Below are 12,075 nucleotides of genomic sequence, written 5' to 3'. Positions count from 1 at the left end.
TTGGGCATTCTCTTAAGGAATGTCTATTTTCATCTTCTGATGAGTTTCTCTCTATTTCTGTAGAAAATGACAGAACATGTACTAACATTTCGTTGTGGTTATGCCTTGTGCTATTTATTACTGTTGAATTGGAGAATAAATCAATAAAACATGAGAGATATTTAATAATAAGCATTAAAGTTGGGAAATAGTGACTTTTTTTTCATTGAAATATTTCTTCTGGAGAGAGGTTATGTTATAATGATCCAAGATAATTCTTCACACCTGTAGTCACATTACTTAGGAAACTGAGGCAGGAGGATTGTCTACAGTATCCACTGTAGACTAAATAAATCAATCCAAAAGTTGTAAGTGTAAGACCTTACTCATTCTCATAATATCTACTTGGGTTATTATAGGGTTAAATGGGATAATGCCTTTTAAACTTGGTTAAGAGTAATCCCTCAAAACATAGTTCTAATTATGCCCATAGTCCAAGGTCCTAACCATTAGAGCAGCTGCATTCCAACAGAACCTGGATACAGATGCCTGCACATGTAAGAAATTCACACAGGTCTCCACAGCCATCAGAAGGTTATGGCAGGCAGTTAAAACCCCAGCTTAGGACTCAAAATGGTCATAGTACCTCAAAGACTTCAAGCTTTGTTCTGGTCATTTCTGAGACCCACAGGGGAGTGGAGCAAAGATTCTCATTGTTGTGATTCAAGAAAGAATGTGAGAACTCACTGGCCAGCAGACGCTTTGCAAACAGGACTTTGTCTTTCTTTATGGGAATAAACGTATCACTTTGCTATTCTTAATACCTGAAAAACTCAGAGTAGCTGTTTTTCCTACAAAAGGAAGAAAACATTTTTGCCCGGTGAAGTGAAAATACAATAGCCTCTTCTCTCCACTAGATCCATAAATATGCTGAGGCTGTTTATTTTGCCGGATGGGTTTTGGTATCCCCCACTGTCCTCATTTTCCACTTTCCTCAGATTCTGCCACAAACCACACGTAGGAAAAAAAAAAAGACGATGTAAGCATGTTTACCTTCGACTGACTAGGAAGTTAACACACACCCCAAGTGGTGACTCATTGCTGTGGTCTATAAAATAGAAGGTGCATGCCCTGAGAAGGAGAGACGGCAGGCACCACTGGTCACCATGCATTCAGCTGTCCTGGCCACACTCTTCTTGTTGAGCTGGACTCACTCTTGGTCCCTGCCCCTGCCCAATGGTGATGATGATGACGACTTGTCTGAGGAAGATCTCGAGTTTGCAGAGGTACAGTATTCCGCCAGTCTTGCCATTGTAGTGCTTCTTAAATCTCCTTCCTCTGAAAAAGCAGGTTGTTTTGGTCTCTTTTCCAGCACTACCTGAAATCTTATTATCATCCCATGACTCTTGCTGGAATTCTGAAAAAATCTGCAGTGACCTCCACAGTTGATAGGCTCCGAGAAATGCAGTCTTTCTTCGGCCTAGAGGTGACTGGCAAACTTGATGATCCCACCTTAGACATTATGAGAAAACCAAGATGCGGAGTCCCTGATGTGGGTGAATACAGTGTTTTCCCTCGAACGCTCAAATGGTCCCAGACGAACTTAACTTACAGGTGAGCAGAGGCTCCATCTCCTCCCATGTTGTTAGTCTTTTTTTCTAAGTGTCTGGGGCAGGCCTTAAGTATTTAATGGGAAGTGAAGTTCAGAATTAGCTTTAGTACAAAGTTAAGAAGCATAGAAGTAAGTTATATTTAGTATTTGATCACATTTTCTACAAAATTATTACACTCAGTATTTATAAAAGAGGTCTGTAAGTCAATGTTAAACATGAAAAATGAGTAAATTAGTTTAATAAGCCCTATTATCTTAACGCTATCCCAACATTGTTCTTCAGTGGCTGTTTCAAAATATTTCTTTTTAATTTTTTTTTTTTTTTTCGAGACAGGGTTTCTCTGTGTAGTTTTGTGCCTTTCATGGACCAGGCTGGCCTCGAACTCACAGAGATCCGCCTGCCTCTGCCTCCCAAGTGCTGGGATTAAAGGCGTGTGCCGCCACCACCTGGCTTCAAAATATTTCTTTAAGAAATGAAACCACAATTCAGGAGGGGAGTCTAGAAAGTTCAACATGGACCACATCAGCCACATTTGTGATGATGCTCCTGAAGGCAGAGGGCTCCACTCTTCCCATAAACTCTTCAGTGCTATCCTGTTTAGTTCCAAATTTTAGCATGAAAACAGTTATATCTGAATTTATTTTAAATTTAAGATGCCAAGTATTCAGTTATTTGTTGATGCTTAAATATTTGATTAAATTCTTAAATGTTATTCTTGAGAAATATCCATTATACCTAGTAAAATATTCAAAGCAGCCATTTCATTTTGAGTTGAAAAGCAATATTTGAAGGAAGTGTATTTTTTTCTTTTTTATTATTAAGAAATTTTCTATTTATTGTATATACCAACCACAGATTCTCCCTCTCCTCCCTCCTCTGGGCCTCTAGTCTCCCCCCACCCCCAATCCACCCCTCATTACCACCTCCTCCAAGGCAAAGTCTCCCATGGGGAGTCAGCAGAGCCTGGAACATTCAGCTGAGGCAGGTCCAAGCCCCTCCCCCTTCACCAAGGCTGCGCAAGGCGTCCCACCATAGGCACTGGGCTCCAAAAAGTCGACTTATGTATCAGGGATGGATCCCGATCCCACTGTCAGGGGGCCTCCTAAACAGTTCAAGCTAAACAACTGTCTCACCTATGCAGAGGGCCTAATCCAGTCCCATGGGGGATCAAAGGAAGTGTATTTTAAATGCAGTTCTAACCTTTCAAAGTTTAACTGACACTTCTTATGTTGAATAGAATTGTGAACTATACTCCCGATATGCCCCATTCTGAAGTGGAAAAGGCCTTCAGAAAGGCCTTCAAAGTCTGGTCTGATGTGACACCTCTGAATTTCACCAGAATCCATGATGGAACTGCTGATATCATGATATCTTTTGGAACTAAAGGTAAGGACGTGGAATCATTTGAAACATGTTAATATATTAATTCTTTCTTGTTTTCATTTTTTTATTCCTTTCACCAGTCATTCATCACATTCAAAGCATTTGACAAAACTCTACCGAGCCCCTGAGCCAGACACTAGCTGTATATGTATATATATGTATATGTACATGTACATGTATATATATATGATGTGTATGTATATGTATGATGGGATTCTAACTCTTGCTTCTGTACATAGAACATGGTGACTTCTACCCATTTGATGGACCTTCTGGTCTTCTGGCACATGCCTTTCCTCCTGGACCAAATTATGGAGGGGACGCCCATTTTGATGATGATGAAACCTGGACGAGCAGCTCCAAAGGTAATCTTCCTTATAAAGATTTAGTTCACATGTTGTTGGATGTGGACACACTGCTACAAAGTTAGAAAGCATAAAGCAAATTGTATTTAGCATTTGATTACATTTTCTAAAATAATGAAAGGAATATTTTGCACTAATTAGTTCCCTCACAGATATTTTTAAAAATCATTAAATATGAAAAATTGAATAAAATCTATGACATTTGTTATTGTGGCTTCAGGGATATACTCTGTGAAGTGGGATAAAATGTCTTCTCTGTTAGTCATGGTTCTGTTTCTTACTCTAGATTACAGTTTTGCCTGTTAAAGAAGTATAATGCACACACACACACACACACACACACACACACACACACACACACACTATTAGGGCTGGATCTGTGGTCCATAACTATGTTGGGTGTGAGTTGAAGTCAATTTTGTTCTTGGCTGAAGTATTATTGGCACAGGTTCAGCCACGTTTCTGTTCCTCGACAGGCACATTGGTTGTCTTGGATTCTCCTGCAGCATTCATTTATAAATACTGCTTCAGGAAAGCAAGAGAACATCTCACTCCAAATAGCTGGGGGCAGAAATGGTTGTATTATGAGAGTAAAATGAAACTGAGTGTTAAACAAATTCACTCAGGAGTTAAATCTGTACTGCAGTGACTAGTGTGGCTATGACTCTTGGCTACTTCTTGCTTTTAAAAGCTCAAATTAACTGGGATGTTGACTTAGCAGAAAAGCCTCAGATTATTCCTAGTAGGGTTTAACTTTGGAGCAAAAGAGATGCCTATTTAAAGCAACAAAGAACAATCTTCACAGAAGTTGGTTTTGAGTATTTACTTAAATAAAATGGAAGCCACAGTGATGTACACCTGTAATCCCAGCGCTCAAGAGACTGATTGTGAATTTGAGCCCAGCTTGAGCTCTATAGGGAGACTCTGTCTCAAAAAATTAAGTGATTAAGTAAGTAAATAATGAATGAGTAAACAAACAACAAATAGGATCCCTGCTCCTGTGAGAGTGAAACTGACCCCTTTGCAATGAACGCCTGCTCCCCAGTGCTTCTACTCTGTCTCTAGAGGGGAAGGGCAGGCCTTACGTTCATGGTCTGAGTGTCTCCTGGGGAGGGCGGCTTATAGAGAAGAGCATCTGGTATGATTAAGGAAAAGCCGCAGGAAGTCTCAGATTCAGATGCACCGAAATCAGGTTTGGAATGTTTAGTTGAAATAAATGAATGAAAGCATCTATAAGAAAAATAATTCTGGGTTAAGTTTTCAGATGAAGGTCAAAAATAGGAACCATTACTAGTCACTGCAATAATTATTGATCATTCTGACTATGAGACCTTTGCTTGTCCTACAACATGCAAATTAGTTCATTTTCTTTATGTACAGGCTCTGATAACAAAGAATATCTAGTGAAGAACCAGAGCCCTGGCTCTAGCCCTCCCTCTCCCATCTTTCTTGAGGTATACTTTTTTGTGGTGGTGGAGATTGAGCCCAGGGCCCCGCTCCTCTGCCACACACTCACACACAATTTAAAAACACTCCAGATGTTGGTGGAAATAATTGTTAAAGGAAAGATGAAAATACAGTGACATGTTCATTATCTCTCTGAATGATGTTCTAAGTGAAAGCTAGAGCTATATGGGACTTTATGTGACCTCCACATGGCTGATTCCAGGTTTTTCCTGTCCACCCTCTTAACCTAGCCAGAGAAGACAAAGAGAAAAAAAAAATCAGGATGTCTGTTGTCTTCATGGCCACCTCTACTGACTACTAATCTGAGGTCGATCTATTAACATTGCTATAGAATTGATTCTGCAAATGGATTGGATAAATTGGTTTTTCATACAGGGAGCTATAGTCCTTACAGTCGCAAGGATTACTAATTACTCCTTTAAGCTGCTGAGGACTAGTTTTAAAGAGTGAGTAAAATGATGAACTAGGAAAAGACAGGTGGAGAGATTAGGATTTCCTTTACTGCCTCCTTATTGGAGGGTCTTGTTTTCTCATTGTTTCTTGTTTTTCTTACAGGCTACAACTTGTTTATTGTTGCTGCCCATGAGCTTGGCCACTCCCTAGGTCTGGACCACTCCAAGGACCCAGGAGCCCTGATGTTTCCCATCTATACCTACACTGGCAAAAGCCATTTCATGCTTCCTGATGATGATGTTCAAGGAATCCAGTCTCTCTACGGTAACTCTTATTCTACCAGTTACAAAGCTGATTAATATAGTTACATTAGCATAATAGATGTACATTTCCTTTTGAGACTAAACACCCATTTATCATGTTTTCAAACATGATAAAAAATAATCCATCTTTCTGGATCAAGCTGCTTGCTCAGGTTTGCACTACAGGTCACTTCTAAATGTTTTTCAGACCATACTTCCTTGTGTTTGTGCTCTTATTCCTCGTTTAACTTAGGAAGCCACTAAATGCTGTTGAGTTTTAAAAGTGCACATACAGCAACAGAGGTGATGATGAGGATGAGGACATAAACAGCTTCTATAAATTCTGACATTCCTCAGCCACTGCAGTTTGCTGCCCTCTCGCAGGGCCTTCGTGGTTTTCAACATCCACAGTGGGGGATTTCTCTTATTTCCTCCCACTTTTCCAATAATATTTACAAAACATTTAAACTTCAACCCAAACATTTATTTCTGGATTCTGTGTCATAAAAAGAACTACAGCCACTGCTCACAGTCATCAGTACAAATGCTCTTGGAGAATTAGTTCAGAAAATTGGTCAAGCCACTTTAGCTTACTGTTAACCTCTGAATTTAAAAGACTGATAGTTGGTGTGGTTGAAGGCATGAACTTGAAGGTGGCAAAGGGACTTCTCAAGTTTATTTAGTAGTTCTTGCTTCTACCATGTTGTAACCAATGAACTGTTGACAGAATTATGTCACGGGGAGAGAAGTGTGGGATTTCAGCTCAACACATGTGAACTGCTGAAAAGTTATGAACATGTGGCAGGTCACAGCAGAGCTTCTTGAGCCAGTTTGTCACCGAGATGAGCTGCAGTGTGGCAAACTGGGGAAGCCAAAGCAGCTGACATCTACAGTAGGTGAAACAGTCGAAAGAAGGAGAGAAGATGAGGGATCCACATGGGCAATGCACCCAGAGAACGGGGTTCAGAGCAGCGTGCTTCCCGAGGGCGGTCAGTAGGCTGTGACTGTGTGGTGGAAATGGTCTCAGGGTTTGAGTTCACCTTGCATTTCTACCATCACCTTCAAGAAATGTACATCTATGGTTCAGAAGAATTTTTGAAGAGGTCCAGAGCAGTGAAAACAGGATAGCACTCTGCTAGCCTGGGGTACCCTGCAGGAAGGAAGGAAGACTACTGGGTGTTGGAGTATGAGTTCAGGGGCCACTGTCCTTCCTGGAAGGAGCCCTTTCCTACTCTCCCCAGAAGGATGACACAGGACACTTGGAAGCCTCTTATTTGCTGTGTCACTACAGGGCCAGGAGATGAAGACCCCAATCCTAAACATCCCAAAACACCAGAGAAATGTGACCCAGCCTTATCCCTTGATGCCATTACCAGCCTCCGAGGAGAGACCATGATCTTTAAAGACAGGTACTCTTAAGATTCCTTTGTCAAATCTGCACATGATGAATGAACTCTGGTAAAGTTACGTCTGCAAATTGCCAAAGCTTCCTGTCAAACTTCTCAAGGGCAACACAGAAACAGTACACCAAGGGCGGGTTACTTCCAGGCTTTGGATCAAATAAATGGTGGATAAATCTTAATAAAGGAAAAATAGAAACCAAATTTATTTGAAAAACATGAAAAATATTGAAAGTCATTGCTTCATTGGTGCATTTTCCAATAATCACACTACTTTCTTTCACAATGGAGAGACCGATTCCAATACCTATGTTGGAATTTTCAAAGAGGGGGTGAAAATGAAACCTATAGTTAATGAAAAATGAAACTCACCTACAATTTGTAGATGGCTGTATCTTGCTTATGTGTTAATCTCTTCATTGATACATATTTCCATGTGTGGTCAGATTGCATGCCTGCTACCTCTGTTACGACTCTGATTACATGGTCTCCAAGGTGTTTCCTCTTGTATTGGTTTGCAAGATCCTTGAGATCATGGAAGATACATTCTTAGAGCCCAACAGTTCATGGCAAATGTGCTTGCCACGCTGAATATATGCAAAGCATGGTTTCAACCCCTAGGGAAATGAGAGCCTTCAATAAGGCCCTGTAACATTTCAGATGAGAAGACCTCTGGCTAGAACTTGGAAGGCTACAAATTATAACATAAAGGGAAATGGCATTTCTTTTTCCTTTATGGTACCAGGCACGGTTGTAGTACCCAGTCTGCATTGCTGTGGACAGTGGTCATTAGCAGGATAGAATTATTGCACTTAATGTGATAAACTGTTTTTCCTTTTGCACTAGATTCTTCTGGCGTCTGCACCCTCAGCAGGTTGAGGCAGAGCTGTTTTTGACAAAATCATTTTGGCCAGAACTTCCCAACCGTGTGGATGCTGCATATGAACATCCATCCCATGACCTTATGTTCATCTTTAGAGGTAAGACTACCACTGGGGAGGCATTTCAAATGGCCAGTGTAGATAGACGATGAACTGGATATTGCCAGAGACTTAGTAACATGACCACCACCAAAGCAACACTTAAATTAAGAACACAGCACAACACAGGAGAACCAGAAAGCACCTGCACCTGTTCTACCAGATATTCTTAACTTGGTGTGTCAAATGACTGTGGGATGGAAACATGGCTCAGTGCCTAGCCCATCTGAGCACCTGGCCTTGAGCAATGCAAAGGAAAGGGAATGAAAGCACTGTTATCATATCCATTCTTTGCTTTATCTCACTCACTCCAGGTTTCCTTCTAGTTTATCTTAAAAACTACTTGCTAAGGAAACACAGTGTGCATATTTAAAATTTCTAGTCCTTCATCATCTTTACACATACTAGAGGCAGAGTATGGGTATGATTTTATGTTCTGTCTCCTTTATCCCCCAGCCAGGCCGACTGCCCTGTGAGCCCTTAGCATCCTTCTGTTTACACACTTTCCCAAGTGCGGGACTGCTAGGCACCCGGCTTTCCTCTTGGGGACTCAGAATCTGAGCTCAGGTCCTCGCGTTCCCACAGCAAGCCCTCTCACATGAACTGTCTCCCCAGCCCCTGCGTGTCCCTAATATATCAGCATGGGGGTGGGATGGAAGTGCTCCCCTACCTTAAAGACCATAATTTATTTCCATAACATTCTGCTAATGTTATTTCTGCTTCTTAACTCTTATACTTGAAGCTGAAAAAAAAGTAACTTTCTTTAATTTATTAAAAAAAAACTTGAATTTTGAATCTATTTACTGATTCTAGTGGTTCTTTATTTAGAAATTTTAATAATTTTTTATTTAGCTCCAAACTTTACATTCAGAGGCAATAAACTGACAAAATGATATTTGGATGGTTATATTAATAAACAGGAAGTCCAAGTCCTGAATTCTGTCTCTTTTGGAAAGATGCTCCTTTGTGTTTGATTCAGACACGTAGAGATGACATTGACTTTGCTATTTCTTAAATAGTTTTCCTTTTCAGTACATGCTTGCATGCCTAAACCCTGACATATGCTCCTTGGTCATTAAAACTGTTCTTTGACTTCTTCTAGGTAGAAAATTCTGGGCTCTCAATGGTTATGACATTCTGCAAGGTTATCCCAAAAAGATATCCGACCTGGGATTTCCAAAAGAGGTGAAGAGGATAAGTGCTGCTGTGCATCTTGAGGACATGGGCAAGACCCTCTTCTTCTCCGGGAGCCAGGTGTGGAGGTGAGGCACGCTTGGGCGCACGCGTGTGCGCACACACACACACACACACACACACACACACACACGAACACGCCCTACCCTCACCAGTGTCCTGGGACAGTCCACACCTGCTGCTACTGCTGTTCTCAATTGTTTCTCATACTTCGTTTTCAATTACAAGGGTGGTTTTATTGAAATGCTTAGATTTTTAAGTGAGAATACAAACCCTGATTTCACTCATCCCATGTGTGACACTGTATTTTGTTCATCTGTCCCCTGCTCCCTCCCTTCCTCTCCCATAGCCTATCCCATTTAATTTTGGATGTGTACCAGTCCAACATTGCTGTTTCATGTCCACTCCTCCACCAGCCGCTCCTGGATTAAAGCCCACACATACTCTCTCTCACACATCTCACACACACATGCACACCCACACCATCCATAATATCCACTTTCTCCCAACCATTCTTCCTTCCCTTTCTTCATACATTGAAGCCATCTCTCAACACTGGCAACTTGTTTCTTCTAATCTCTCACCTGGATTCCCTTTCTTGTCATCCTTTCCTATATTTTTGATAATATAGCTTCCTCTTTCTTATTAAACAGATATGATGATGCTAACCAAACTATGGATGAAGACTATCCCCGACTCATAGTAGAAGAATTCCCTGGAGTTGGCAATAAAGTAGATGCTGTCTATGAGAAAAATGGTAAGTAGTTACATTGCACTGATTTTGCAGAAAGGCTTCTGGGACCCAGAAATTTTTCACATACAAAGGATCTTAATACAGAATTCAAAGGAGCTTATAGATGCACGGTCACTGAGATGTTGATTATTTCATGTCCCCCACCCCCACTCTCAAATGGCTGGTCTCTTGCTTTCATTGTTATTGTCATATATCCTTTAAACTACAAGCACTACATTAAGCTGGTGGCTTTTTCAGAAATAAAGATTGAGAAGTATAAACTTAATGAAGAGGGTGCCTCACGTGTGTGAGGCTCGGGTGGATCTCCAGAGCTGCAGTAAGCAATTAGAGAATTAGAGAATTCTACCACAGATCAGATCTTTAATCTTAGCTGGAGTAAATCCTAATGTTTTTAAAGCCTGAGATTTCCCTCTTGTTCTCTTTCTTCCTAGGCTACATCTACTTTTTCAATGGGCCCATACAGTTTGAATACAGTATCTGGAGTAACCGCATTGTGCGGGTCATGCCAACGAATTCCTTATTGTGGTGCTAAGCATCTTCTCAAAACTGTTACTTAACTCCTGGAGAGCATTTGGGATGACAATTTCAGATGTGTGGGTGGGGTTGGGAGACAACAGAGAGCTTAGTTCTGGAAACAGGCTTCAATAAGATATCTTTGAGCATGCAGTATCTATATGACTATTCGTGGCTGGAACCACATTGAAGAACTTTAAAGTAATGAAATCGAGAACCCTAAGGATCACCTGATTCTTGGGTGCTATGAAAAACAAGATTCATGTTTTCCACAGCAAACATGGGATCCATCTGTTGATGAGAGTGAACATAATTATTAATATATTTATAAAAATTCCTAAAAGGAATAAAATAAATTGTATTTATATAACTGTAAATTGTCTTTACAAAAAGATACAAACTTACACACACAAGGAAATTTGGGGGAGTGCATGGTAGCCACAGGTGAACACAGATACAGGGAAGTGCCTGTAAAATACACATTAGCAGACAGCTTTCCAAAGGGGTGGCTTGGGCTGTGCACTGTGAATATTCAGGTTTAAACCCGTTTTCACATAAACTCTAAGAAAGTATCAAAGTCACTACAGGAAGGGGGTAACGGCCACTTTAAGTATAGATGGCTTTGCATTAGGCTTAATTTTCATTTTGGGTCACCACTCAAGGACTGTGCACATTGACAGAAGATAGAGACACAGGGGTTTTCTCTTTTTATTAAAGGACTTCAGGTCTTTAAAAGGCCATAGAGTAAAAAATTAAAATTGTTATAAAATACCTAAGCAATAGCATAGCTTTTTCATAAATCATTTGATTATTTGAGAATAAAACTAGTGTTTCAACACTATTTATCTACCTGATTGTTTTCGTTGCCCCGTTTTGATCCGGACTCTTTCTCATGACTTACATGACAGGGTGTGAGGCAAACACACTGAGTAGAAGCAGATCTGCTGGGATGGCCAGAATAAGGCCGCGTCAGCTGGCCGCTGGGCTTCTGCCTCGTTTGTTAATTCCTCATTGCTTATTTAGTGTCTGACACTTGGCAACTACTGATAGGTGGCAGTCACCAAGAAAACAACGATTTTGCTGAGGGATGGTGTTTATCACACTGGGGCAATGGAATAGAAGTCTGTATTTGAACAATGTGTTAGACTGTGATTATGTTGTTTCTAATAAAAATGTGTTTTCAGCTGATACTGCTGTTGGTGCATTTGATTTTGGGCCACAATTTCAAATTTTATATAACTAAATTTCTAAGATTACCTAAATTTCTTATAAAATGTGGTCTCTGCCTTCTTCTCCCTCCCTCCTTCCTTCCAAATGTAAATATTAGAATTAACTGTATCTAGCAATGTTGATATAAAGTTCTCCAGAATTTGATGGGTCTGATGCTGATGAGCCTTCCTCTGGGGCCGGCTTCCCCAGATGGCACCAGCACATTGCTCAGAATCCTCCTCACCAAGGGTGCTTGCTAGGAAGGAACAGGCTGGTGTCAGGGTGATCAACGTTCGCTCATGCTCTGCCTTGAGTTCTGTGCGTGCCCTTGTGCCATTTAATCTGCGTGGACCTTGCTTTCCTCATCTGTAAAGGAGAGAATTGGCAGCTTGAGCAAACTGGGGGATTGTAGAGGAGGCAGGGAACAGCAAGAGAAAGCGAAGGCACCTGGGGTTGCATAGGTTATTGAAATCATCGTAGGTGCGTGCGTGCATGTGTGCACAGTAGGTACATGTGCGGTGTT

At 40.9% G+C, this 12,075-nt stretch overlaps 1 protein-coding gene across 1 annotated transcript; it reads left to right on the top strand.

The window, feature by feature from the left end:
• Window positions 1-1,105: 1,105 nt before the first annotated feature.
• On the top strand, window positions 1,106-11,531 carry Mmp13 (matrix metallopeptidase 13). The gene is made up of 10 exons (XM_028890986.2): window positions 1,106-1,265; window positions 1,352-1,593; window positions 2,830-2,978; window positions 3,215-3,340; window positions 5,363-5,524; window positions 6,794-6,911; window positions 7,749-7,882; window positions 8,985-9,144; window positions 9,730-9,833; window positions 10,262-11,531. The coding sequence occupies exons 1-10, from the start codon at window positions 1,146-1,148 to the stop codon at window positions 10,360-10,362; spliced, it is 1,416 nt and encodes a 471-aa protein (XP_028746819.1). The 5' UTR covers window positions 1,106-1,145; the 3' UTR covers window positions 10,363-11,531.
• Window positions 11,532-12,075: the final 544 nt, after the last annotated feature.

Source organism: Peromyscus leucopus, chromosome 7, assembly GCF_004664715.2.
Source record: "Peromyscus leucopus breed LL Stock chromosome 7, UCI_PerLeu_2.1, whole genome shotgun sequence".
NCBI classification, from domain to species: domain Eukaryota; kingdom Metazoa; phylum Chordata; class Mammalia; order Rodentia; family Cricetidae; genus Peromyscus; species Peromyscus leucopus.
The sequence above is the reverse complement of the archived record's forward strand: the minus strand, read 5'-3'. Positions and strand labels throughout refer to the sequence as shown.

Excerpts from the sequence above, each read along its gene's own strand:
- Mmp13 (XM_028890986.2), top strand. The coding sequence starts at position 1,146 with ATGCATTCAGCTGTCCTGGCCACACTCTTCTTGTTGAGCTGGACTCAC. Across the intron at positions 1,594-2,829 it reads CAGACGAACTTAACTTACAG|AATTGTGAACTATACTCCCG; the intron begins GTGAGCAGAGGC and ends TATGTTGAATAG. Across the intron at positions 5,525-6,793 it reads AGGAATCCAGTCTCTCTACG|GGCCAGGAGATGAAGACCCC; the intron begins GTAACTCTTATT and ends GTGTCACTACAG.